Source organism: Coregonus lavaretus (genome assembly GCF_964263955.1).
Source record: "Coregonus lavaretus genome assembly, chromosome: 16".
Taxonomy (NCBI): Eukaryota; Metazoa; Chordata; class Actinopteri; order Salmoniformes; family Salmonidae; genus Coregonus; species Coregonus lavaretus.
The window spans coordinates 16,459,859-16,487,475 of NC_140003.1; the positions used below are offsets into that span (position 1 = coordinate 16,459,859).

A 27,617-nucleotide genomic window follows, 5' to 3' on the forward strand; every position below is an offset into this window, starting at 1 on the left:
ACTTATGAGTATTCAGATACAATTTGCACTTGCATTAAAATGTGTAGGCTATCTTAAGGCGTTACAAATACTTAACAGTTGCATTTCCCTGCATTTTATTTTAATTTTAAAAAATCCGTATTCAAGAATCACAAAATATTTCCTTTGTTTTGTAGCTATGGGAAAATATGGAAATACCTGGTTTTAATGACTATGGGAAAAACAATCGACTGTGGCCATTCTGGTACATTGCCCTCAGTGTCCACTAGGTTGCAGACAACTTCCTTGTTTCACTCCTACAGCTACAGGGCACACGGAGCGTGCATGGTTAGCCTACACAGTCATCATAAATGTTAAAGATTATACATTAGAATAAAAAGATGAGTCTAAATCTTTCATTGATATCATCATTGTACATTTAAATAAAGGTATACTATTCAGCTGAATAATTTACTCTGAATCATTGCTCTTAATCAGCTTGCCCGGCCTATCCAGTTTATTCTGGTAAAACCACAAAAACCGATCCTGGATCAGTTAACGGCTACACGAGCAGTTCAGACTTCTAATCACGTGGTGCAGTAGCTTCCTTTCTTCTCAGAACCAAGGAGAGAATACTTCGCAAAATGGAGGTGATAAATGTTGATTGTTTATCAATGTCTGCATATATTTGCGTTGCATGTAACAATGTAAAGTGTATTATGAGCAAACAGGTCTTTGAAAATGATACAGCGACATAAAATGTGCAAATTATTCTAAGCGCAATTTTAGGAAGGCAACATTAACGTTAGCTAGCTAACGTTAGCGCAGCGGCGTTTCTGAACATTTGGCTAGCAAAATTGTATCATGCCAGTCAGAGTTCTACGGTTACAATGTTGCAGTAATGATGGTTTATAGAATGTCTCCACATTTCAACAAGTACTTCAATATATCATTAATTGGCACATAGGCCTAAAATGTAGGACAGGCCAAACCTTACCTACCGATTGTAACACCAGATAATGTGATATAACCCCCAAAAATGTGTTTCCATTATACTGGGAGTTACAGGTTAGGTAGGTAACGTTACTGTTTGGTGTAGCTCAGATAATTTTCGACCAACCTTACTGCTTGGCGATACTGGCTTTGCCCTCGATTCGTCGAAATAGGGGTCTCATAAAATGTCCAGTTGCAGGGGGTCTGTTTGAATTTAGAAAATGCTCTGTTATTAAAAATAAAATGTTTTGTTCCATAAATGAATCCAACAATGTGTACCCCGCCATCTTGCCTATTTCAAGTCTTCGCTCATTGATTGAGACAGATGGGTCCACCCCAAAGTGCCGCATGTCATGACAGACCCCTGTCTCGATCAACGAGAGAAGACTTGAAATATACAAGATGGCGGCGTACATGTTGTTGGATTACTTCATGGAGTAATTTTATTTTAATAACGGAGCATTTTCTAAATTCAAACGGACCCCCTGCAACTGGACATTTTATGAGACTCATGTTCCCACAAATCGAAGACGAAGACCGTATTGCTAAGGTTGGTCAAATTATGTGCTACACCAAATGGTACCTAACCTGTAACTCCCAGTATAATGGATACTACAATTGTTTGGTTAAATCACATTATCCAGTTTTACAATCTGTAGCTAAAGATTAGCCTGCCCTACATTTTAGGTCTATGTATCCCAATGAATGATACATTCAAACACTTGTTGAAATTTGGAGACATTCCATCATCATTCTACAAACCAAGATTACTGCAACATTGTAACTGTAGAACTCTGTGACTGGCATGATGCAATTTAGCTTGCTAAATGTTCAGAAATGCAGCTGTGCTAAAGTTAGCTAGCTAATGTTGCCTTCCTCAAAATGCGTTTAGAATCGTCTGCATTTTGTCACTGCATAATGTTCAAAGACCTGTTTGTTCAATAGTTGTTGCATGCATTGTTTTATAAAGTAAGGAATTGGCTACATAATAATATTTGCATTATAAAATGTATTATAATGCTTTTAAAATGGCAAAATTGTTTTCCCTAGAATGTCCAAGAGTCTTGGCTAATGAGAAAATTCTATCTCAGTACATTTACACTTAAGATATTGCAATCTAGGTTACTACACTGTAAACTGTTTGAAATAAGATGGTATAGTCTGTTGTTCATACAATTACATTGTTGTGTGACATGCATACCTGTTTTGAATCATTTTAAAAGGGACATGAAGCAAGGGAGCCTGAACAGCTCAGGAAGCTGTTCATTGGGGGCCTAAGTTTTGAAACCACAGAGGAAAGTTTAAGGATCCATTTTGAACAATGGGGAAACCTCACAGACAGTGTGGTATGTATGCATTTCACAAGTGTCTAGTATTTCTATGAGGCCTGCCAAAGTCTTAAAGTAATGTGAGATAATACGTTGGTTTCATGTAGGTGATGCGGGACCCAAACAACAAGCGCTCGAGAGGGTTCGGCTTTGTAACATACTCCTGTGTGGAGGAGGTGGATGCCTGTATGGCAGCTCGCCCTCATAAGGTGGACGGACGTGTTGTTGAACCTAAAAGGGCTGTATCGAGAGAGGTAAGCAAACTGCTTCACATTCACGTGCATTTGCGATTGTCAAAGTGTGACAAGTGTGTGCTCACTGCTCAGTTCTCTTCTGTCACAGGACTCTAATAGACCAGGTGCCCACCTGACGGTGAAGAAGATCTTTGTTGGGGGGATCAAGGAGGACACACAGGAGGACCATATCAGGGAGTACTTTGAGAGCTACGGGAGGATTGAGACCATTGACATTATGGAAGAACGCGCAACTGGGAAAAAGAGGGGTTTCTGCTTTGTCTCATTTGATGACAATGACACTGTGGATAAAATTGTTGGTGCGTATGGGGTTGTTGCAGCTTTGAATTGCTCACTTTTAAATATCAGTAAACATTCCTTTTGCTAAGTATTTGCCTTGTTTTCTTTTCAGCTCAAAAATACCACACAATAAACAGCCACAACTGCGAAGTCAGAAAAGCACTCCCAAAACAGGAAATGATGGAGGCGTCCAATCAGAGGAGTAAACATAATAACCCATATTTATTTGTCCAAATGTATGACTGTTTTAGAGTGGCACATATAGAATGTACTTCAGTGTCAATAATGGCATTTTCTTTTTAGGTAGGGGTGGTGGCTCTGGAAACTTCATGGGTAGAGGTGGCAACTCTGGTGGTGGCAACTTTGGTCAAGGTGAGTCCCTTTCACATTTGATATGTGGATAAATTTGGAACAGTAATCACACCAGCAATGTAAACTTAGTTATCTTGTGTGTTACAGGAGGCTACGGTGGCGGAAGAGGAGGGGATGGATACAATGGATATGGAGGAGAGGGTAAGTATTTCTGTAGTGGATCGTTAGATAAGGAGTGGTCACTTGAAGATGCATTTCTAAAAGAGAGCTTACTATAATCTGAGTGCTCTGCTTTTGTCTTTTTTCTGATCTGAGTTGTTTGTAACCTTTCTGTCCAGGTGGAAACTACAGTGGGGGACCTGGCTACAGAGGTGGACGTGGTGGCGGGTATGGGGGAGGAAGTCCTGGGTATGGAAACCAGGGAGGAGGCTTTGGAGGAGAATATGATAACTACAATGACAGAGGCAACTTCAGGGGTACGAATGCCTGTTTTAGCCAGTATATATTGTCATGACACATGATCTGTTCTTTGAATGAGCTGAACCCACAGTCATTGGATGTGATGTCTGCTATTAACCTAAAAACAAATCCCTGTGGCTCGTAGGGAACTTTGGTGGTGGAAGAGGTGGAAATTACAATGACTTTGGTAACTACGGAGGACCGCAATCCAGCTATGGCCCCATGAAGGGGAACAACTTTGGTGGCAGAAACACTGGTGGTGGCCCCTATGGAGGTGAGTATTCCCTCGCTGAGCTGGATGAGGCGATGTGCTGTCTGATGTTGTGATTACACAACCCTCATCTGTCAATCATTGTTCATTCTAGGTGGCTATGGCTCAGGCGGTGGAAGTGGGCATGGCTATGGCTCACAGCGATATTGATACTATGATGCTAGGGTAAGTTCCGTTTGAAAATACTGTGTATACCTGACTGTATAGTACAGCATGAGGCCACGCAACACTAGAATAACTATTTGTTTTATCCTGTATCCATTCAACAGGCTTCAGTTCTTAGCAGGAGAGGAGATGAGCAAGGATTTGTCAGGAAAGCAGCAGGTTACTGTACTTTTAGGCAGTCGTCTGAAAGCATTTAGAGGAACAGAAGTCAGAAAGTTACTGCAGCTTTAACGGGAGACTAATCCTAAGAAAGACTGTACACACAAACTACAAAGTGCAAGGGTGTAGCTAGTACCTTATTTGTGGTAGATGTTCCCCCACTTTATAATTGTTCCTTTTGTGCATCTGAAGTGTATGTATTGTTGTGCCTGTGGAATCAGGAGTAAAATAATAAAATAATTTCGAACTCCAGTCAGTTTTGAATAGTCCTACATTTATTTTGCTGTAGATTGATAGATTTTCTATGGTCTTCTCATATTTGTCGTTTTGAAGAACTTGGTCCTGTCAAAAGGGCGTATACGCATCAGGCCCTCAAATTAGCTAGAGCTGTCCTTTTTTCTTCTTCTTTGAAGTTAATATGATTGCAAGTCTTTGTATCAAGTGTATTATGATTTGTATTTCAAGAACCCTATGTATTTCATTAGTGACAAGTGGTTATAAGTAGTGCAGACAACAATTTAAGGAAATGTGTTTTACGCTACTTGTATGCAGTAAACAGAATTATAGATTGTGAAAATATTTTGACAAGTGGAAAAAACATTTAATAAAGTTGTGTAGTAAAGTATTTTGAAGTATAGTGCATCATTGGCTCAGAGAGTTTGAAGGATTGGATTCTTGTCATGTGTCATTACAAATCAAGTGTAGCAAATCAATATTCTCAGAAGTATGTTTTGTTTTCTCTGAACTTCTTTGAAAGCATCTTTTTTTTCTGCCTGGATGGAAAGGGAGTCTTGGCTAGTCCTAGGGCGAGGGACACGCATCGCCTAGCCAGGATTGCACTAGTAGGATTGTTACAGCTACAAGCCACTTCAGTTGGGCCTCAGCGGGTCAGTATGGAAGATTGCAGAGTATTTTTTCAGACAGGACCTCTTCAGCCCCAGCACAGTGGACAAGTCAGCATGTTGTGAGAGAAAAGAGAAGGCAGCACCGAGAGCCGCACCCTTGGAAAGCATATTCTAGCAAATAAAGACTAACTAGAGTTCCTGGACACTTAGAGATCTGGTTGAGTCAGATATGGCAGTTTACCAGGAAGTCCTTATTAGCTTTCAGACCTTACAGGGGAAAGGGAAGTGAGTATTTCACAAGCAGTGGTAACATGAAGATGCAGGTAAGAGTAACCACTTTGCTTGATTTACAGATCGTGAAAGAAGCATTACCACTACTCTTAAAGGCTGAAAATCTCTAATGACACGATTACATGGACATTTCTGGATGGGTAAGACTTAAGTAATTCTCAAAGTATACTGGAAGGTGTAAGGCTGCACACACCAACATTCAAATAAGGGTGAACAATTGCTGTTGAGTATGGAATCCCTTCTGAGAGTGAAAGGGTACCATTCACTCAATTTAAGGTCATTTTTAAGGATCTCATGCATTTCTTGCACAGCTCACTGATCTCTGGGAGTCTGCAGAACAGGCTTACAGTCATGCAGGCTTACATTACAGGTATCTTGATATTTTGCTCTGCATTTTATATATTTTCAATATATCGCTTTGAATGGTAACATTAAAAAGTATAACTGAATTAAGGATGGAGATTTTTTCACCCCCTGGTCAGACAAGGTACAGTGGGGGAAAAAAGTATTTAGTCAGCCACCAATTGTGCAAGTTCTCCCACTTAAAAAGATGAGAGGCCTGTAATTTTCATCATAGGTACACGTCAACTATGACAGACAAATTGAGGGGAAAAAATCCAGAAAATCACATTGTAGGATTTTTAATGAATTTATTTGCAAATTATGGTGGAAAATAAGTATTTGGTCACCTACAAACAAGCAAGATTTTTGGCTCTCACAGACCTGTAACTTCTTCTTTAAGAGGCTCCTCTGTCCTCCACTCGTTACCTGTATTAATGGCACCTGTTTGAACTTGTTATCAGTATAAAAGACACCTGTCCACAACCTCAAACAGTCACACTCCAAACTCCACTATGGCCAAGACCAAAGAGCTGTCAAAGGACACCAGAAACAAAATTGTAGACCTGCACCAGGCTGGGAAGACTGAATCTGCAATAGGTAAGCAGCTTGGTTGACAAAAACCTCCTTCCATCAGCAAGGGCATTGAAGATGAAACGTGGCTGGGTCTTTCAGCATGACAATGATCCCAAACACACCGCCCGGGCAACGAAGGAGTGGCTTCGTAAGAAGCATTTCAAGGTCCTGGAGTGGCCTAGCCAGTCTCCAGATCTCAACCCCATAGAAAATCATTGGAGGGAGTTGAAAGTCCGTGTTGCCCAGCGACAGCCCCAAAACATCACTGCTCTAGAGGAGATCTGCATGGAGGAATGGGCCAAAATACCAGCAACAGTGTGTGAAAACCTTGTGAAGACTTACAGAAAACGTTTGACCTGTGTCATTGCCAACAAAGGGTATATAACAAAGTATTGAGAAACTTTTGTTATTGACCAAATACTAATTTTCCACCATAATTTGCAAATAAATTCATTAAAAATCCTACAATGTGATTTTCTGGATTTTTTTCTTCTCATTTTGTCTGTCATAGTTGACGTGTACCTATGATGAAAATTACAGGCCTCTCATCTTTTTAAGTGGGAGAACTTGCACAATTGGTGGCTGACTAAATACTTTTTTCCCCACTGTAGGTATCATATTCTAGTTTGAATAAATTAATAACATTATGCATGTCTATTAAATGTGTTACTTGAATAAAGACATCTCTCCTAAAAGGAATTAGTGATTTATTTTATGTATGAACAGTGGTTGAGATTATCCATTTATTGAGAAGAACGCTGTGAATACTCTGACGCAAAACGTGATCTTTGTTTTGTTAGCCTCACAGCCTCTGGAAAGATTGGTTTAAGAGAGGGTGGAGAAGGCTTGACGTTCAAAGGTAAAGTATGTGGGTGAAAGGGCCTGGAACTGCAAATACTACAATGTGCAGTGCTATGCTTTTTCCAACATGTTTGTCCAGTGGACCTTTGAAGTCGTCATGCATGGTTCACATGAAGTGTAGCTGAACAATGGAGGGAAACTGTTGTAGAAATTATATGCAGTTGGAACCAGAGCCATACAGTGCATTCAAAGTATTCAGACCCCTTCACTTTTTCCACATTTTGTTACGTTACAGCCTTATTCTAAAATTGATTTTTTATTTTTATCCTCATCAATCTATACACAATACCCCATAATGACAAAGCAAAAACAGGTTTTTAGACATTTTAGCAACATTTTAATTTTTTTTACCCGGAAATCTCACATTTACGTAAGTATTCAGACCCTTTACTCCGTACTTTGTTGAAGCATCTTTGGCAGCGATTACACCCTTGAGTCTTGGGTTTGATGCTACAAACTTGGCACACCTGTATTTGGGGAGTTTCTCCCATTCTTCTCTGCAGAGCTCTGTCAGGTTGAATGGGGAGCGTTGCTGCACAGCTATTTTCACGTCTCTCCAGAGATGTTAGATAGGGTTCAAGTCAAATCAAATTTTATTGGTCACATACACATATTTAGCAGATGTTATTGCGGGTGTAGCGAAATGCTTGTGTTACTAGCTCCAACAGTGCAGTAGTATCTAACAATTTACAACAAAACACAAATCTAAAAGTAAAATAATGGAACTAAGAAATAAATATTTGGACGAGCAATGTCGGCGTGACTAAAATACAGAATAATAGAATATAGTATGTAAACATTATTAAAGTGGCCAGTGATTCTATGTATATAGGGCAGCAGCCTCTGAGGTGCAGGGTTGAGTAATCAGGTGGTAGCTGGCTAGTGATGGCTATTTAACAGTCTGGCCTTGAGATGGATGCTGTTTTTCAGTCTCTCGGTCCCAGCTTTGATGCACCTGTACTGACCTCGCCTTCTGGATGATAGCGAGGTGAACAGGCCGTGGCTAGGGTGGTTGATGTCCTTGATGATCTTTTTGGCCTTCCTGTGACATCAGGTGCTGTAGGTGTTCTTGAGGGCAGGCAGTGTGCCCCCGGTGATCCGTTGTGCAGACCGCACAACCCTCTGGAGAGCCTTGCGGGTGGTGCAGTTGCCGTACCAGGCGGTGATACAGCCCGACAGGATGCTCTAAATTGTGCATCTGTAAAAGTTTGTGAGCATCTTAGGGGCCAAGCCAAATTTCTTCAGCCTCCCGAGGTTGAAGAGGCGCTGTTGCTCCTTCTTCACCACACTGTCTTTTTGGGTGGACCATTCAGATTGTCAGTGATGTGTATGCTGAGGAACATGAAGCTTCCCACCTTCTCCACTGCAGTGCGGTCGGTGGATAGGTGCGTTCTCCCTCTGCTGTTTCCTGAAGTCCACGATCAGCTCCTTCGTTTTGTTGAGGGAGAGGTTATTTTCCTGGCACCACTCCGCCAGGGCCCTCAACTCCTCCCTGTAGGCTGTCTTGTTGTTGTTAATCAGGCCTAGTACTGTTGTGTTGTCTGCAAACTTGATGATTGAGTTGGAGGCGTGTGTGGCCACGCAGTCATGGGTGAACAGGGAATACAGGAGGGGGCTGAGCACGCACCCTTGTGGGGCCCCTGTGTTGATGATCAGCGAAGTGGAGGTGTTGTTTCCTACCTTCACCACCTGGGGGCAGCCTGTCAGGAAGTCCAGGACCAGTTGCACAGGGTGGGGTTCAGACCCAGGGCCCCGATCTTAATGATGAGCTTGGAGGGTACTATGGTGTTGAAGGCTGAGCTATACATAAGTATTTGATCCCCTGCTGGTTTGCCCACTGACAAAGAAATGATCCGTCTATAATTTTTATGGTAGGTTTATTTGAACAGAGAGAAAAAAATCCAGAAAAACGCATGTCAAAAATGTTATAAATTGATTTGCATTTTAATGAGGGAAATAAGTATTTGACCCCCTCTCAATCAGAAAGATTTCTGGCTCCCAGGTGTCTTTTATACAGGTAACGAGCTGAGATTAGGAGCACACTCTTAATCAATCAATCAGATTCCAAACTCTCCACCATGGCCAAGACCAAAGAGCTCTCCAAGGATGTCAGCGACAAGATTGTAGACCTACACAAGGCTGGAATGGGCTACAAGACCATCGCCAAGCAGCTTGGTGAGAAGGTGACAACAGTTGGTGCGATTATTCGCAAATGGAAGAAACACAAAAGAGCTGTCAATCTCCCTCGGCCTGGGGCTCCATGCAAGATCTCACCTCGTGGAGTTGCAATGATCATGAGAACGGTGAGGAATCAGCCCAGAACTACACGGGAGGATCTTGTCAATGATCTCAAGGCAGCTGGGACCATTGTCAACAAGAAAACAATCGGTAACACACTACGCCATGAAGGACTGAAATCCTGCAGCGCCCGCAAGGTCCCCCTGCTCAAGAAAGCACATATACAGGGCCGTCTGAAGTTTGCCACTGAACATCTGAATGATTCAGGGGAGAACTGGGTGAAAGTGTTGTGGTCAGATGAGACCAAAATCAAGCTCTTTGGCATCAACTCAACTCGCCGTGTATGGAGGAGGAGGAATGCTGCCTATGACCCCAAGAACACCATCCCCACCGTCAAACATGGAGGTGGAAACATTCTGCTTTGGGGGTGTTTTTCTGCTAAGGGGACAGGACAACATCACCGCATCAAAGGGACGATGGACGGGGCCATGTACCGTCAAATCTTGGTTAAGAACCTCCTTCCCTCAGCCAGGGCATTGAAAATGGGTTGTGGATGGGTATTCCAGCATGACAATGACCCAAAACACACGGCCAAGGCAACAAAGGAGTGGCTCAAGAAGAAGCACATTAAGGTCCTGTCTCTCACTGTTCAAATAAACCTACCATTAAAATTATAGACTGATCATGTCTTTGTCAGTGGGCAAACGTACAAAATCAGCAGGGGATCAAATACTTTTTTCCCTCACTGTAGTCAATGAACAGCGTTCTGATGTAGGTATTCCTCTTGTCCAGATGGGATAGGGCAGTGTGCAGTGCGATGGTGATTGCATGTCTGTGGATCTATTGCGGCGGTAAGCAAATTGAAGTGCGTCACGGGTGTCAGGTAAGGTAGAGGTGATATGATCCTTAACTAGCCTCTCAAAGCACTTCGTGATGATGGAAGTGAGTGCTACTGGGCGATAGTCATTTAGTTCAGTTACCTTTACTTTCTTGGGTACAGGTACAATGGTGGACATCTTGAAGCAAGTGGGGCCAGCAGACTGGAATAGGGAGAGATTGAATATGTCGGTAAACACTCCAGTCAGCTGGCCTGCGCATGCTCTGAGGACACGGCTATGAATGCCGTCTGGGCCAGCAGCCTTGCGAGGGTTAACACGCTTAAATGTCTTACTCACGACGGCCACGCTCCTTTGGAGCGGTCTGCGCTGGTGGCACTGTGTTATCCTCAAAGCGGGTAAAGAAGGTGTTTAGCTTGTCCGGTAGCAAGACGTCGGTGTCCGCCACGTGGCTGGTTTTCCCTTTGTAATCCGTGATTGTCTGTAGACCCTACCACATAAGTCTCGTGTCTGAGCCATTGAATTGGGACTCTACTTTTTCTCTGTACTGACGTTTTGCCTGTTTGATTGCCTTACGGAGGGAATAACTACACTGTTTGTATTTGACCATATTCCCAGTCACCTTGGTTCGCGCTTTCAGTTTTGCGCGAATGCTGCCATCCCATCCACGGTTTCTGGTTTGGGTAGGTCTTAATAGTTAACGTGGGAACAACATCCCCTATACACATCCTGATGAACTATGTGTCTGTGTATACATCAATGTTATTCTCATAGGCTCCCCGGAACATATCCCAGTCTGCTTGATCAAAACAATCTTGAAGCATGGATTCCGATTGGTCAGACCAGCGTTGAATAGACCTTAGCACGGGTACTTCCTTTTACTGAGCAGTAGCTTCCGTCTGGCCACTCTACCACAAAGGCCTGATTGGTGGAGTGCTACAGAGATGGTTGTCCTTCTGGAAGGTTCTCCCATCTCCACAGAGGAACTCTGGAGCTCTGTCAGAGTGGCCATCGGGTTTTTGGTCACCTCCCCTGAAGAAGGCCCTTCTCCCGATTGCTCAGTTTGGTTGGGCGGCCAGCTCTAGGAAGAGTCTTGGTGGTTCCAAACTTCCATGTAAGAATGATGGAGGCCACTGTGTCCTTGGGGACCTTCAATGTTGCAGAAATGTTTTGGTACTTTTCCCCAGATCTGTGCCTCGACACAATGCTGTCTCAGAGCTCTACGGACAATTCCTTCGACCTCATGGCTTGGTTTTTGCTCTGACATGCATTATCAACTGTGGGACCTTATACAGACAGGTGTGTGCCTTTCCAAATCATGTCCAATCAATTGAATTTACCACAGGTGGACTCCAATGAAGTTGTAGAAACATCTCAAGGATGATCAAAGGAAACAGGATGCACCTGAGCTCAATTTCGAGTCTCATAGCAAAGGCTGTGAATACTTATGTAAATAAGGTATTTCTGTTTATTTTTTTATAATTTTGTAAAAGTTTATATACCTGTTTTCGCCTTGTCATTATGGGGTATTGTGTGTAGATTGATAAGGAAAAAATATAATTTAATCAATTTTAGAATAAGGCTGTAATGTAACAATGTGGAAAAAGGGAAAGGGTCTGAATACTTTCCGAATGCACTGTATATTTAGTTAGGCCAACTTTTATAATATTGCTCAAATTCTAGACATTCAGTTACATAGCATTGTTTAAATATTCCCCATGTAATGTTAATGGCGAGCTAGTATGGCTGAAACAGAATGTTGAAGTGTCATGTCTGGTTGGAACCATGTTTTTTTTTAAAGTGTTTTGGCTTTCACAAAAGAGTTTTATAGAATTAAAATATTCAAAACGAAGTTTAATGTACATGATGGGCTTTCTGTTTGTGGACAATAAGCATGGCTATTGAAAAAACAAAAAGGTCTAGTAGATCGACCCAATAGCTGTTTTGATTACATTGTGAATGTCATTTGGATCACTGCAACCTCCTTTTTTAACTTGAAGGAAACAGTTGTGGTTTGTTCTGTTTAGAAAAACACATAGTTACGTAATCACAGTCAGCAAAGCCATTATGTGCATCTGGCATGCATAGTTGCATACTATCAAATCAAACTTTATTCATAAAGCAAAATTCTTACAAATTCATTTCAAAGTGCTTAAATAAAAGGCGAGAAAGATCAAACAATGTTTAAGAGAAATTAAGAGTAAAATAACAGTGGATATGAGATTAATGCAGGTAAAAGGGGATACAATCTCAAAAGGGATAAAAAGTAGATAATATGGGTAAGACAACTAAAAGCACCTTGGTTAAATAGCACGGCTAAAGATGTCTTAAGACAAATCTTGTGTCAACAGTTTTTGAGGCCCTAAGATCCTCTGGCAAGCTATTCCAAAGGCCAGGACCATAGTGCCTGAAAGCAGACTCACCAAAAGTTTTGGTTCTGACATTTGGAACGACTAAAAGACGAGTGCCAGAAGATCTAAGGGATTGACCGGGCACATACCTTAAAAAAAGATATCAGACATTAAAATCTGACATTAAAAGCATATCAGACATGTATTCGAATGCCAGGCCATGTAGTGCTTTATAAATCAATATAGATTGTGTTTAGGCTAATATATAACTTCATTACAGTATGTCACAATGTCAGGAGTAAGCAAGAGCAACTGACTAAATGAATAGTTTATTTCATTTTATAAACTGGGTGGTTGGAGCCCTGAACGTATACCACGGGTATGACAAAACATTGATTTTTACTGCTCTAATTATGTTGGTAACCAGTTTATAATAGCAATAAGGCACCTTGGGGGTTTGTGAAATATGACCAATATACCACGACTAAGGGCTGTGTCCAGGCACTCCGCGTTGCATCGTGCTATATATCACACCCCCTCTGGCCTTATTGCTTAAATAAACCACGAGAGTCAGAAGATACAAAATAAATGGAGCTGCAAATCAAAGAGTATAGTTTATAAAACAGACATAAGTAACAGTGATTGCAACAATATAATTAGCATACTAAAACATGATATATACAATTCACATTTTCATATCTCAATAGCAAATAATGTATAAATGTATTTACAAGCAATATCAGTAAAACAACCTTAGAGGAAAATAGAGACCAGTACAAAATAACTAAAATATCAAAAATATTATAAAGACATTCAAGAAGAGTAGGCAAGGACTATATAATAGTTCTGCTATTTCACTAATGCTTAAAGCCAAGCAACTACAAAGTTATTATTTGCATAGTGTTATTACTAATGCAGTACCAAGTAGTAAATCAGAGAAGTGCTAGTTGTAATTTTTCTTGATAAGCGTCTTTTTAATGCGGGGGACGAGGAAGACTGTGCCATCGGTGGTCTGCTGGAGTGAGTACTCCGACGGGGAGTAGGGTTTCCCCTCCTCATCCCTCACCAGACTGAACACCTCCAGGTACAGGGTGTTAAGCTCCTGCTTCATCTGCTGCAAGCTGCTGTCATTCTTGGTCTTCTCTCTCTGCAGTCGCTCCTTCTCCTCCTTCAACGAGTCCAGGTCATACTCCAGCTCCACGATGTTCTCCATCTTGCGTTTGCGGCAGTTCTGGGCGGCCACCTTGTTCTTGCCCCGCCGACGGATGTCTCTGACCAGGGCCAGCTGGGCCTCGTTGAGCTGGTGCTTGGACATCATCTCGTTGAAATTGTCCACAGGCAGGTTGATGATCATGTCCACGGTGAAGGGGATCTGGAGGGCCTTGGCACGCTGCTCGTCTCTGGAGAGACGCTTCTCGGAGCGCCTCCTCTTCTTGTCTTTGATGAAGGGGGGATCGTTGTGGCCAGTCTCCTCATCTGGCTCTGTCTTGCCATGTTTGGGCTTTTTGTCCTGCTGCTGAGCTGACACAGAGGGAGAAGGCTGGAAACCATCAGGTTGGAAAGACAGCGAGAACATCTCGGAGTAGTCAGACTCTGCACTCTCAGGGTTACTGTCCATCTCCTCCATGTCTGAATCGCTGTAGCCACCAAAGGAGCCGTCCCCATACATCGATTTCTCAGGGGAGCTAGCATGTGGGCTTGCTTCCACAGACACACCTGAATCAGAATCTGGAAATTCTGGCATTATCTCAGTTTTGTTGCCTCTGTCAAATGCATCTCTAGGAGAAAGGTCATGTAATTCTATTGGTGTAAAAGAATGCTTGTGTGGCATCTCTGCCAATGAGTTACTGCCATTTCCTTGGCCACAAGGCAGGGTGACACTGGTCACTTTTGTGTTGACAATGTCTGGGTAAAATACGTCACAGAAAGTCTCTGCACTGAAGTTAGTATTTAGGTCCGGAGCCTTTAGGGTCATCTGATTGAGGTGGTCAAGAGGAGCCATGTTGGGTAAGCTCTCCTCAAAGGCATTGATGAATTCAGGTGGGCAGACCTCTGCTGCGTTTGACGCCATCTCTACCAGGTTGGGCAATGGGTAGAAGCTGTAGTTTGGATTCTGCACCTCACGGGTGGTGTTAGTGGGCAGATATCCTCCTGTCTGCTCCAGTGTGTCCTTCATTTGCATATTCAGGCATTGCTGGAAAACAAGATTCAGAAGAGTCAAAACAAATCCAGTAACCCATGCAGTTTATCAGACGTCAAGATGTAACATTATAGTAATATGCAGTATAGTACCATCACATGGACTAGCAGTTGTTCAGCGTTTACTAAGCCTTGGTTTCAAACCTTTGTATTTTATTCTCAGTAGTAGCTGAAACTTTGCATAGGTGCAATATTGCAAATAAATTGGGGTTCCTTAATTGAGTTACATTTTAGCATGAAATGATGCACTGTATTTGTACTGTAAGTAAACTATTTTCTGGTTTGTTTCCATGCTACCTTCATCCACTGCTAACCATTAGAGCGTTATTGAGGTGTTACCAAGGACACAAGCAGTTTCACACCTTTGAGGCTTCCCTCCCACTGCTCTGAGGCAAGTGTTCTGAGGAAACCTGATCACAGTGGATTTAGCTGAGTATTATCTGCTTCTGCTATATGTCCCATTCAAACACACAGAACAAAGGTGAGTAGGTTCTCTCATGCATGCATGACTGCTGCAATCCATGCATTCTTTGGGTGTTTTTTTACACCACAGAGAATCGTGCCATTGAGGTGGTAGAATCTGCCGATTGTACCTGCAGCTCAGGAAGGGACAAAAGCTCCATCCAGGCCTGCTCCAAATCTGGGGAGGTCCTCTGTGGGGGCAGTGGGGCTGGGAATAGGGGTGGCTGGGTCAAAGCTGGCAGCTCACATGCCATCATGACATGGCTGCTGTTAGGGGCTGGAGCTACGGTGGCGTCCAGACAGGCAGAGGTTGTCTACAATACCAAAAAAAGGGGGTGGGGGGAACACTGTAAAAGACCGGAACAGACATGAGATATTGTTTTTTTGGTTTGTTTGAGGGATATATATATATTTATCTAATAGTGAATGTATTCTTACCTCTGCCTCTACTAGTGGGAAGGTCTCTGCCAGCAGCTGCATACATTCATCAAATGACATGGCATCCCCATCTTCTGAGAAGCTGACATTCTGAAGGGAAAGATTCAAATCATATGTAACCCGTCTTTAGCAAAGGAATAGGTATGAATTTGAACAGAGTGCATAGCACTACCTAGACAAAGGTCTTCACAGATGAGTTTCTAAAGAGACAAATCCACCAATGCAAAACTACAGAGCCACCTGTTTTTCCCTATTTACACTGGATGAGGTGGTTACCTAGCTACAGAGCAGCTGCACCCAACCCAGTGCAGGGAGGGGAGTGGCCAGCCCCTGTCATGACTGACAGCTGTGTGTGTGTGTACTGTACCTGTGTGACTTGAGAGGGCGCGGCGGTGGTGGCAGACTGTGGTGACTGGCCGCTGGGTGCAAGGCGGGGCACGAACTCCCCCGTCTCCTCATCCAGCTGCAGCTGAGCCAGCAAGGCCTTCTCCTGCTCCCTCAGCAGCTGCTGCCTCTTCTCCTCCTCCTGCTCCCGCTGCCGCTGCAGCTCATGCTCCTTCTGACGGTGGCAGTAGTCAAACACCTCTCGCCTCGCACCGAGGTCGATGTCCTGCCTCCACAGGATGTCGATTAGGTCCACGTCCTGCCAAGAGACATCCGGTTAAACTGGAACTCACAAAGCACCATATTGACTGACCAGATGATAAGGAGATTGTGCACTAGGAACAAGGAATTGTGTGCCTGCTGTGAAGTATCATGGCTACTGGCTCTCGCTACAGTGCCACACCCCGTCCCTTCGGCTGTCTGTCCTTTGACGACAAGCTAGAACGTAATGAGGACGAAGCCATCTGAATAATAGATGCACTTCTCCATTTCCCCAGAGTTCAGTCCCCACCCACAAAGAATACGTGCCTCTTAGCTGCTTTCCAGGCAGAGGAGCACAGGGACTTGATTAGTCTTTAACCAAATAAATGAAAGGCCAACCGGTCAAATGTAATGTTGTATCTCTGTCTGTTGTATCAGAAGCTTAGACCAAAAACGAATTAAATCAATGATCACTCTGAGGAGAAAAGTTAATTCATACAGCTTGAAATGTAATGTGGTTTACTTTTTATTTGATATATCACAATGCACCACAAGGTCACTACATTTACTACTGTATTTGGAGAACCATACTACGTTGAGACCTGGTAATAGTTTAGTACTGATATGTTCAGAGGAAGTGCTAACTATATTCCCCACTGGTGTATAGCACATGTTTATAACTAGACCATTTGGTTCTCCACTTCTACCTCACTGTGGCTGATGTTTATTAGCTTCCTGCGTGTTAATTCAGGAATGTCCAGAGATGAAACTGTGCTGGTCTCCCTTAGGCCTCTTAACATCCATTACACAGACCTTATTTACAGAAGTAAGTGTTTCACAAGGGCCTTGGGAGATTGCATAAACCCAAAATATTACGTCACACTGAAAGCTCTGAGCATGTGACTTTGTTTCTCTGCAGAGAGACTGGGTCACATGAACAGAACAGAGAGAGCAGAGAGGATGTAAAGAGAGACCGATCAGATGACTAACAAAGCAGAAGGAAGTATAAAGAGGATGTGGATTTGGAGCTTGATATTTGTTAAAAACTGATAGATTTCGACATAACTATTTGTATTGTAAAAGGAATGAGCACAAGTAATTGCTTTGTAACTGTGTAGACCAAATCAAGTGTTAAACATGACCTATGACCTCTTATTCAGAAATAGGTATAATAAACATTGGCTCTCTGTTTGTGTGCATCAGAGGTGCAGTGTTGCTGACAACCCTTTAACCCTATTTGCCTTGGTTGTTACGTCAAAGCCAGCAATAGTCCATGACCACTAAAGCCCGTAACGTCACAAGGTCTGTTTAGGGCAATAAGTCCCACTATTAATCTTGGTCTGAGTAGTGAGTACACACAACCATAAATTATGGCTGTGGAGATGAGGAAGAATGGCCTAAACTGACCTAACAGCTGCTGGATGAAAGCAGCTTTTGTGGTCAGCCATGTTTTCTCCTTTCAAAAACAGCAGATTGAGTCCATGTGTCATACCTTTAAACCACACAACCAAACACAACTATCAGTTACAGTCTAGAAGAGTGAAGAAATCTTGAAAAGGACAATGCCTTATTATTTTATAGACACTTTCATCATACAGGACAGATTCATTCTGTCATAAAATACAAATGATCTTCATATAGTTTCATGAACACTGTTATTTCATAATCCCTTTTGAGGAAAAATATTTTTTGGGAGCCACTTTAAGCTTTTCATTTTGTCAATGACACTTCAACTCCACTCATTCAGGCAGAGATGAGTGATCTGTGTACATTCACAAATGACTCCTCCCTCTCAAAAAGAGGACGATGTAACTATTGTAAACAGAAGATGTTGACTCCATTGGGTCCATTTTGGTAAATTGTTTGGATAAACGACTTCAAGTTTTAAACTCAGTAACTATTCTGTTAATAAACTATATTGGTGGAGTGAAGTAGTTATCCACAAAATACTTGTGAAACATACTGGTTAGTTCACTGATAATTCACAATGGTACTTGAATGTAATAATTAAATGGGAACTGGGCAAAATTTCCTGGTTGATTCTGCAAGTTAGTGTAAATAAAAGCTCTTCCTTTTCCATTCTCAAACAACATCTCTTTGTTTGAATCCCAAACATACTTTGAGTAGCTGTTTAGTATTTTCCATCTCAGAATGTGCAGCAACTCAAACAACAGAATAAAAACATCATATTAGTGGTATAGATACCACTTATAAAAACAAGCCCACCACAGATTCCAACAATACAGGAATTAAGTGATAGTAAAACAACAGATGAGTGGGCCTATATACATAAATGTTGATCTGTGTAATACCTTGATACCTAAAAAAAACGAATAACAAATGGTAGCAGTTGTATATTAATAAAAAGCATGAGCTGGCGCACCCCCAGAGAAAATTATTTAGTGTAGATGTGCTAACTAACGGTGAATAAACTGTAAACTATAAAAATAAAGAGTTGCACACTCTATGTATAAACTCCCAGTCATTTATTGGGTAAACAACCAACGTTTCAGCATTACTGTGCCTTCTTCAGGGTCACCCTGATGGTATATTAACATACTTTGCCTTTGTCAATGGTTCAATATACAATTAGATGAGTTTGGAATTGGGATAATGCCTTTACCCCAACATCATCCTCTCTTTTTCTCCAAAAAATAAACACATCTTGTTACAACAACTCTGTACCTCCTGAACATTCCCCAACTCAGGTTAACTCTTTTAATCTAGGGAAACCTGTTCATCAATTGATTAGTAGATTAACGTGTTATTAACTGTTTGTAAACCAAGGCCAGCTGCAGAACTACAACCACTTCTGGGTTATTATAATAATGACTAGCCTACGCATTTGTTAATTTGACACCTATTTACATATCAAATAAAATCAATTCCAGGTTTAGCAGCCTGTGATCGTGCAATCAACTGTATCTATGGCGCAAAGGTAGGCCTATGGATGCCATCTACCGGAACACAGGATGTGGCTCAAGTGGCGCATTGGGAGATTCCGACGGCCAAAGAACAAGCGCACCGACATTAAAAGAAAAGGGCTGTCTGGGGAAAACTTTCCTCATCATCAACTTGCCATATTTTTTACTTGACAATAATTGCATCATTACACATATGGATTACGATATTAAGCGGATATTCAACTGTTATCTTTCGCCCAATGTAGTTGTATGCACCGGGCAGACTACCATCCATGACTTTGCAGAAATGTCTATGAACGGACCTGTCGACTACTGCGGAGACGGAAATTGTAGCCTAGTGCTAGAAACGCGTGTACAAATGTCAAAACTACAGCACAACAAGCTATGATAGCCTATAGGCTAAGAAAGCATATTTACGACACATTCGTTTCTTTTCATTAATTTACGAAACAATATCTTATTAAATAATATAAGGACTATTATGGAAAACGCACATTGGGTTGAACATGACAGTTTATTAATATCAGGTAACATGAGTGTAGGCCTTCTTTCATTTAAATCGTTTGAACTATCCAATAAAATAGTTTTTCGACAGTAGGCAAAGGGCAGTCTAACATTGTATCAATATATCAACCTTGAGATGTTTTACAAAGCCTACTGCGTTGAATATAGTAGCCAATAACAATAGAATATTTACCTGTTGACTAGGATGCATTTTATGCATCTCAATTTCCATCATAGTGGATAGTTGGCCTGTCCCTTCGTAAAGAAAAACCCAATAGGCCTATATAAAAAACAGATATGTAATCCTTTACAGCAATATAAAATGGTGGACTATCCGAAGGCGAGGAGTCCGGCGAAGCAATGTTTTGACTATGAAGGAAATATTGCATCTAATCTTGTGAAAGTTTACGGAAAACCCCAAGCATTCTGATAGCCCTGCCCACAAGTTGCGTCAGCCAGTCAAGGGCTCTGAGTGAGCCGCGCTGGGATCGTCCCCCTCAACATCCTATTGGTTCGATAAGGCCACTTTGTGGCTGTGCTCTGGACAGCCAATGTTACATTTGCTACACATTAAAAACAAGGTTTTTGTTATGTAACCTAAAAATGTAAAGTGTATTCAAGAAGTGTCCAGAGACATTTACATAATCTCTCCGCCACCACGGATTCATGACACTAGAAGAGGTATTTTGATATAATAATGGCAGTTATTACATTGTTATTACAACCGTTTTTACAACAATTGTCAGCATTGTTCCAAAATATGTCACATTTATCAATTTTATGATCTTGACAGACTAAAGTACCCCCCACTTATTTCATGCAGAATGCTATAAAGCTGCAGTGTATAGGCTTGCAAACTGCATTTATGTACAGTGTAGGCCTATAGGATACAATGGGAATCAGGTATGCATTGAATATAATAAGGATTAGAAACTGAAACTATAATAAGGCTCAATTGTGCTCAACATTGATCTCTATGGTTGTCTGCAGTAGGCCTTGGTCTGCTCACAGCTAATCAAACTAGGAGAGAGATGGGGTGGCAACTCCTGAAAATGGATCTATTACATAGCGACCTCATCTGGTTTAGATGACGCCAAAGTATTTCATTAACTTGTACAGTAGCCTGGCCTATACTACAGCAGGCCCCAGGCCCTCGCCCTTGCACACTCTGTAGACTCAGCCACACCATTGACACAGTTGGCTTAGTATAACTTATTCAAATGTAACAGAGATGGTGCACAGTCATAGCCTCACACGTGTATCTTTGCACTGTTGACTCAAGACCAGATAGTAGCCTCTCCTGACGCTGTTCTATGTTTGCGTCCGTGGGCGTGGCGTAGCGTTTGGCCGGAGCAAGGAGTTTGGGTAGCCAGGCAAATGGTAGCTTTGAAGTTGACGACCAGGGTTAGATACCCAATCTATAAAAAAAAGCATATGGAATATTATTTTACATAAAAGTCGGCTATAGGCTACACAATCATTGATATTTTCAAAGCAATCGTGAAATGTCACTTTCTCCAATATAGCCTAGTTGTATGCACACAAGTTGAAAAAAATATAGTATTATTATATTATTCTCCCCAGCATCCATAACTTGATCTTTAGGTGTAGGTCTTAATTATTTAAAGTATATAAGGTATGCCTTTGTTGAAACATGTTGCTGGAATATTAAACTAGTTACAATGAGATCCTTGACAGCCCCGATGTCGTATAATATTCTGACACATGAGTGCAATAAGAGATTGGGACCACCTTGCAATTATAAGCAGCGTTTGAAACATGTCTTGTTAATGTGGTGGTCTTATACCACGCTCTCTGACAGTTATCTGTAAAGAGCCTCACTATACCTCTACCTATACCTTACCTACACAGTGCATCCCACTGTCCCATTATCTGAATTCAAATTACACTATAAGGATTTTTCTCTCAAGCGCGCCCACGAATACGCGTTCACGTTTGGCAGCTCCACGTCGACATTCTTCCAGCTGTGCACAGGGCTGAAAGAAGAAGAGGTAAAAGCGGCGTGAAGCCAGCTATACGAACACTGTATGTAGGCTCCAACGAGGGACGTCAACCGCGAAATTAAGAAGAGGAAAATCTCTTGTTTCTTTGATAGTTAGTCCTGCAACAATTTGATATAGCCCACTGTTTTTTTTTGCAATTTATGATATGTTTGCCCTCGTGCTGGATTGCAGCTGGCCCCCTTTAACAGCTTTCACTTCTACCAGGTACAGTATGATCAGTTGTTTTTCTTGCTTCTTATAGTTTTCTCACATTTAGAATATGAAGCTGTGGCATTTCACATCTGCTAATCGAATTCCAACATCTTTTAATTCACTGTTTGATTTTGCACTTTGTAACTTCATTACAATTAGCAACTCTCCTAAATGTATTGAATATAAACTTCTATACTAAACTGAAGTGAAATATGTGGAATGTTTGCCTTATTTTATAGGTAGACCGTGTATTCTATATTATTTTAATTGTAAAGTTCAGTCTGTGGTTTGTGAAAAACTCAACAAGTAGGCTATACAGTTGCATAATGAATGTGGGTGTATTACCCCAGGAGTGAAATATTCAGCATAAAGAAATTCAGGATTCCAAATTTGGAACCTTTAGACACGTCATCTGTTCTACATATGGAGTGCCCTAATTGTTAACTTTACAACCTTGAAGATAGTCAAGGTTGAACTGCAAAGTTAACACTTATGAAAGAAAAGCTAGCTTCCCGCTTACTGTATAATATTGTATGATTTAATCATTTGTGTGTTGGGGGGTTGGTGGCAGAGTGTGAGAATCAATCTAAGTTCCCAACAGCAGGCTTCTCATTCACTCTATTCTATGTTGTCTTAATAGGCCCAGAGAGTTACTGGCTTACTCTTCTAAGTTTCATGTAATGCACTTTTTTGAATCACTCAGCTGTGACTGATTCCATTTTATCTCAAATCATGGTGGATTAAATTTAGGTTAGGTTTCAATACTGTGTTGAGAGAGTCAGCTCAATCTCACAATTACATATTTTCCACACTATAGTGTTAAATCAAAGTGTTCACCAAGCAAGTACACCAATGGGAAACTTAGCTACTACATTTCACTCTCTTGTTATATGTTGCAGGTGAAGGAGTGGTGAAATGGGTTGGCACAAAGGAAAAGCCTACGATGTGGCACTCTGGCTTTCCAAGTAAAGTTCTGTGATACACTTCGACTCTAATTGTTTGCAGTCAGTGCATTACAGAACTTTGTTTTGGGAGTTAATGCTCTGGCCTGCGGGAAGAAACCTACCGTCTGGAGAGTGGGACCATTATTTCACATGCCACTTGCAGACTGCAATAGGGAGAATAACGTTTTTCTTTTGACAATGACTTGGCTCATGAGTTTTCACCTACTTGTGAAGTATTTATCTGCTTGTAATTAAACACGCACTTGGTCTATTGGTATCAGAGTGAAATGTCTGAACTATTAATGAAAAATGGACTACCAGAAAGCCATGGTAGATTGTTACATCATTTCCTATAGGACAACACAGTGGGCCATATGGAGACTCAAGTCATCATGCCTCACTATCACTTGGTCATGTGACTCAATGGAGGTGAGACGGAAAGATAAACAACAGCAGTTGAAATGTTCAAACCTCATTTTCACTGTCCTGGGTCATGCAATGTAGTGGTCAAACATCTCATAACCTTATCAAACCCATAAACATTAATGACTCAATTCAGATACTTTTTTCTTTAACATTTTCTGCTGAGTATTGACATTGTATCATGCGAATGGTGGATAATTGTCTGTTGTATCATTAATTGTTGGAATGTAAGTATGAATACAACTATTTCAGAGATGTACACTCAGTGACAAAACATTATGAACACCTGCTCTTTCCATTACATAGACTGACCAGGTGAATGCTATGATCCCTTATTGATGTCTCTTGCTAAATCCACTTCAATCAGAACGGGGTATGGTAGTAGGTGCCAGGGGCACTGGTTTGTGTCAAGAACTGCAACACTGCAGGGTTTTTCACGCTCAACAGTTTCCGTGTGTATCAAGAATGGTCCACCACCCAAAGCACATCAGGCAAACTTGACACAACTGTGGGAAGCATTGGAGTCAACATGGGCCAGCATCCCTGTGGAATGCTTTCGACATCTTGGAGAGTCCAATCTTAAGGAATTGAGGGCACATATTTGTTAGTCTTTTTTAGACACATGAACACATTTAAGCACTACACCAACATGGCATATTTTGGTTCCCATTAAATTAGATCACTGTCTTAAAATAAAACCAATTTTTTTCTGTGTGTTTTTTAAGTTAATTCATGGTCTAATATTTAGAGAGCTGGGGTGTATTCATTACGTCTTGCAAAGGAAACTGTTTACTGTTTAAGAACCGAACAGAAGCAAATGGAGACAACAGAACAAAACGGGGAGTGACCTACCTGAATTTGTCCAATAGAAACTAATTTTTGTTGCAAATTGTTTTCCGTTTGGACTAAATGGTTCCTGTTGCAAAACTTTTTGCGACAGAGAAAACGTTTTGCAACAGAATCGGCGTAATGAATACACCCCTAGATTATTTGGTAAACTATAAAGTACTCATGGATCAAATCTGTTAAAGAGAAAGACATACGTTTTCCATTAATTAAAGGCCCACTCTGTAATGTCTGTTTCCAGCAACAGTCTGACCCTGCAACTTTGTTTGGAAGGCTGATGGGGCTGGGGAAATGTAACCACTGTCAAATTCATACTGGACTATGAATTAAACTGACAGGCCAGATCAACATGATTATTTTTTAAACATATTTTGATTGTAGGTATGTGCTACAATACATCCCATGGAGTAATACATTGCAACCTGAGAGGGGTTGCAATTTATTATTCCAATACAATTTGTTGGAATGACAATTGCGCAGCAGTAAATCAAATATTGTGCCTTTCAAAAACACATTTTGATGTATTCCACACAACAGTGACTGTAGCTTTATGTGTAGCAATTCCATTGGTTACAGTAACAGCAAAGATAGGCACGATAATGTAACCAACCAATATTGCAACATTGTAATATAAGTCTGTGTGGATGACGCATATTAAATGCAAAGCATGATGGGATTCTTTGACAATTTACCATATCCTTGGGCGCGTTTGAGCGGATCACTTTTGTCAAGTCGTTGACCGTCGTTGGTCACCGCCTTTCAAAGTGTGTTGCATTATGGTTATAAACATTGTCCGACTTATGACTTATTGTCGACTGCATGAACTTTACAAAAATCATATGATCAAAGGTCATGCAGAGGAAGTGGCCTTCAAGTCGCTGCAGTTGCTTCTCACCATCTGCATTGTGGGAGGCACTATTTGTCGACCAATCATTAGGGTGTTTTTGTTTGACCCAAGCAAACATGACCAAATACCTGACTAAAACAGCAACCAACTTTGTGCAATTCGAAAGCTACAGGGGATACAAATGAAAAGTGATATTTGAGACCCCTCTCTAACCAATGAATTGTACACATGTTTCCAGTTTGTGAGTGTGTGATATAGAAAAGTTTATTTAGACAACAGACAAACATTGATCAACAATAGCAGCTATGTTGACACTGCCATGTCGATCTGAATCTTGCTGTTGGAAAACCACTAAAGTGTCCGACTTTTGGCTGTTGCAGATGCGCCTCCCCCGACTTCACTCGCCGACTTTCGTCTACAGTCGGCTTCGTTAGGTTTACCTCTCGAACACACCCCTTCTATTGCTGCGCTGACCTCTGACAGCTGCCTCTCCCTGGACAAACACGGAAGCAGCATGGCGTCAAACAGCAACAGCTCCGAGAGCCAACGAATTGCACAGCAAAGATTGAGGATAATTGCCGGGCATTTACAGAAACATAAGGACGGTGACTCGGGGATTATCGCAACAGAATGCAAAGCTGAAGCGAATAAAGGGACGGTGCCTAGGAAGAGGTAGGAATTGGCGCTGGTGATGCGGTAGCAGTGGATGGCTATCCTGAAATGCTAGCTGGTAGCTAAAAGTGATTGTCATACAGTATGAAATAGCTGTTATGCATTTTCTTGTCATTAAGAAACAGCATTGGTGTCTTTTACAAACGGAGATGACCTCCTTGGCATATTATTATTCAGACATCTCGGATTTCATTTAACTAAGGAAATTAGCCAGCTGAATGTGCGCTAACGGTAATGGTCCTCAAACAAAGTGTTCATTCATCGAAGTGGGTGCGGCGGGACTGTATTCTATCCAACAATTATTTTTATTGTGGGCTACTTAAAATGTGTTATAGGAATGTTTGATCTGTCACCCTCCGTTGAAGTGTATATTGAGTTGAGGTCAATCAATCGTACACCATCTCATGTACCATTTTGTCATAACTTGCCAAAGTTATGTGACCATCACTAGCCACTCGCAGTGAAGAGTGGGCAGCTGGAGTTATGTAAAACTATAAGATTAGCTTGCCAACATTTCAAACTATTTCAAGGTAGCCTATTCCATTTCAAATGTATATTGTTAGCTATAGCTTGATAGGCTACTGGCATTGTTTTGATACTGACAATATTCTGAACAACTAGGGAAATCTCAGCTCTGTTTGACTGACATGACAAGAATTAGAAGCTACATTCTTGAACAGAAGAAAGGGGTCATTATAATGGTGATAGTTCTATATTCTTCTATATGTAGTCTTATAATCTCTTTCTAGAGGTTGTTTTTCCAGATTTGGTTGGGATTTAGGAGTGGGACACCCTCTCCCAGTCAAAACAATGATTGATAGAAATCAAAATGGGATAAAGTTGAGCAGGAAAACTTTCCGCCTAAAACTTGGATCTGATTGGCCAAGACGTGTGGTGGTCTGACTCTCAATTCCTTATGAGGCGAGTGGGCTGTTCAGCTTTCACAATCATGCTGTAGTGACATCTAGTGTCAGATATGTTTAAGCAACAGGGATGACTAGAGCACATTTTCATATTTATACTGAACAAAAATAAAAACGCAACATGTAAAGTGTTACATGAGCTGAAATAAAAGATCCCAGAAATGTTCCATGTGCAATAAAAGCTTATTTCTCTCAAATGTTGTGCACACATTTGTTTACATCCCTTTTAGTAAGCATTTCTCCTTTGCCAAGATAATCCATCCACCTGACAGGTGTGACATATCAAGAAGCTGGTTAAACAGCATGATCATTACACAGGTGCACCTTGTGCTGAGGAGAATAAAAGGCCACTAAAATGTGGAGTTTTGTCACTCAACACAATGCCACGGACGTCTCAAGTTTGAGGGAGCGAGCAATTGGCATGCTGACTGCAGGAATGGCCAACAGAGCTGTTGCCAGAGAATTCAATGTTAATTTCTCGACCATAAGCCGCCTCCAACGTTGTTTTAGAGAATTTGGCAGTACATCCAACCGGCTTCACAACCGCAGACCGCATGTAACCACGCCAGCCCAGTACCTCCACATCCGGCTTCTTCACCTGCGGGATCGTCTGAGGGGAGGAGGGGGGGTGCTGAGGAGTATTTCTGTCTGTAATAAAGCCCTTTTGAGGTGAAAAACTCATTCTGATTGGCTGTGCCTGGCTCCCCAGTGGGTGGGCCTATGGCTGTGCCCCTGCTCAGTCATGTGAAATCCATAGATTAGGGCCTAATGCATTTATTTCAATTGACTGATTTACTTCTATGAACTGTAACTCAGTCAAATCTTTGAAATTGTTGCATGTCGCGTTTATATTTTTGTTCAGTATTCATTTCTATGGCTGCGTTCACACAGGCAATTCTGACCAATTCTGACCTTTTTTCCACAATCACATCAGATATTTTCACATCAGCTCGTTTTCAGAGCTGATCTGATTGATCGAAAGACCAATTACTGAAAAATCTAAATTGGGCTGCCTGTCTAAACGCAGCCAAACAGACTGTTTTGTAAGAACCCACCCATGTAACAGTTTGTACAATAGGGGCCTTGTCATGCATTGTTCTGGTCAACTTTACACTATTT

General features: G+C 41.5%; 3 protein-coding genes and 1 long non-coding RNA gene across 4 annotated transcripts in view; 3 read left to right on the forward strand and 1 right to left on the reverse strand.

Moving 5' to 3' along the window:
* Positions 1–277: 277 nt before the first annotated feature.
* Positions 278–4,430, forward strand: hnrnpa3 (heterogeneous nuclear ribonucleoprotein A3). The gene is made up of 11 exons (XM_084179512.1): positions 278–608; positions 2,175–2,297; positions 2,387–2,533; positions 2,622–2,832; positions 2,925–3,014; positions 3,116–3,184; positions 3,272–3,325; positions 3,463–3,600; positions 3,729–3,857; positions 3,949–4,019; positions 4,124–4,430. The coding sequence occupies exons 1-10, from the start codon at positions 603–605 to the stop codon at positions 4,002–4,004; spliced, it is 1,023 nt and encodes a 340-aa protein (XP_084035638.1). The 5' UTR covers positions 278–602; the 3' UTR covers positions 4,005–4,019; positions 4,124–4,430.
* Positions 4,431–11,997: 7,567 nt separating this feature from the next.
* On the reverse strand, positions 11,998–20,044 carry nfe2l2a (nfe2 like bZIP transcription factor 2a). The gene is made up of 5 exons (XM_084179622.1): positions 19,821–20,044; positions 15,982–16,257; positions 15,615–15,704; positions 15,308–15,490; positions 11,998–14,709 (listed from the first exon to the last, which is right to left on the reverse strand). Exons 1-5 carry the CDS (start codon positions 19,860–19,862, stop codon positions 13,459–13,461), a joined length of 1,842 nt encoding a protein of 613 aa, XP_084035748.1. The 5' UTR covers positions 19,863–20,044; the 3' UTR covers positions 11,998–13,458.
* A 1,577-nt stretch (positions 20,045–21,621) lies between these two features.
* LOC311143747 lies at positions 21,622–23,056 on the forward strand. The gene is made up of 2 exons (XR_014614447.1): positions 21,622–21,855; positions 22,743–23,056. It is a non-coding gene; the product is annotated as an uncharacterized lncRNA (long non-coding RNA).
* Positions 23,057–25,378: 2,322 nt separating this feature from the next.
* Positions 25,379–27,617, forward strand: part of agps (alkylglycerone phosphate synthase) — a 35,977-nt gene continuing 33,738 nt past the window's right edge. Inside the window, exon 1 of the mRNA XM_084179767.1 lies at positions 25,379–25,575. Within this exon, the coding sequence (XP_084035893.1) occupies positions 25,418–25,575 (158 nt within the window). The 5' untranslated portion in view covers positions 25,379–25,417. The remainder of the gene's footprint in view (positions 25,576–27,617) is intronic.

Coding starts and splice junctions, on each gene's coding strand:
- hnrnpa3 (XM_084179512.1), top strand. Junction 2,534..2,621: donor AAAGGGCTGTATCGAGAGAG/GTAAGCAAACTG, acceptor CTTCTGTCACAG/GACTCTAATAGACCAGGTGC. Junction 2,833..2,924: donor CACTGTGGATAAAATTGTTG/GTGCGTATGGGG, acceptor TTTTCTTTTCAG/CTCAAAAATACCACACAATA.
- nfe2l2a (XM_084179622.1), bottom strand. CDS start 19,862: ATGATGGAAATTGAGATGCATAAAATGCATCCTAGTCAACAG. Junction 15,491..15,614: donor TCCCACTAGTAGAGGCAGAG/GTAAGAATACAT, acceptor TTGGTATTGTAG/ACAACCTCTGCCTGTCTGGA. Junction 14,710..15,307: donor TGTCCCTTCCTGAGCTGCAG/GTACAATCGGCA, acceptor CTTGTTTTCCAG/CAATGCCTGAATATGCAAAT.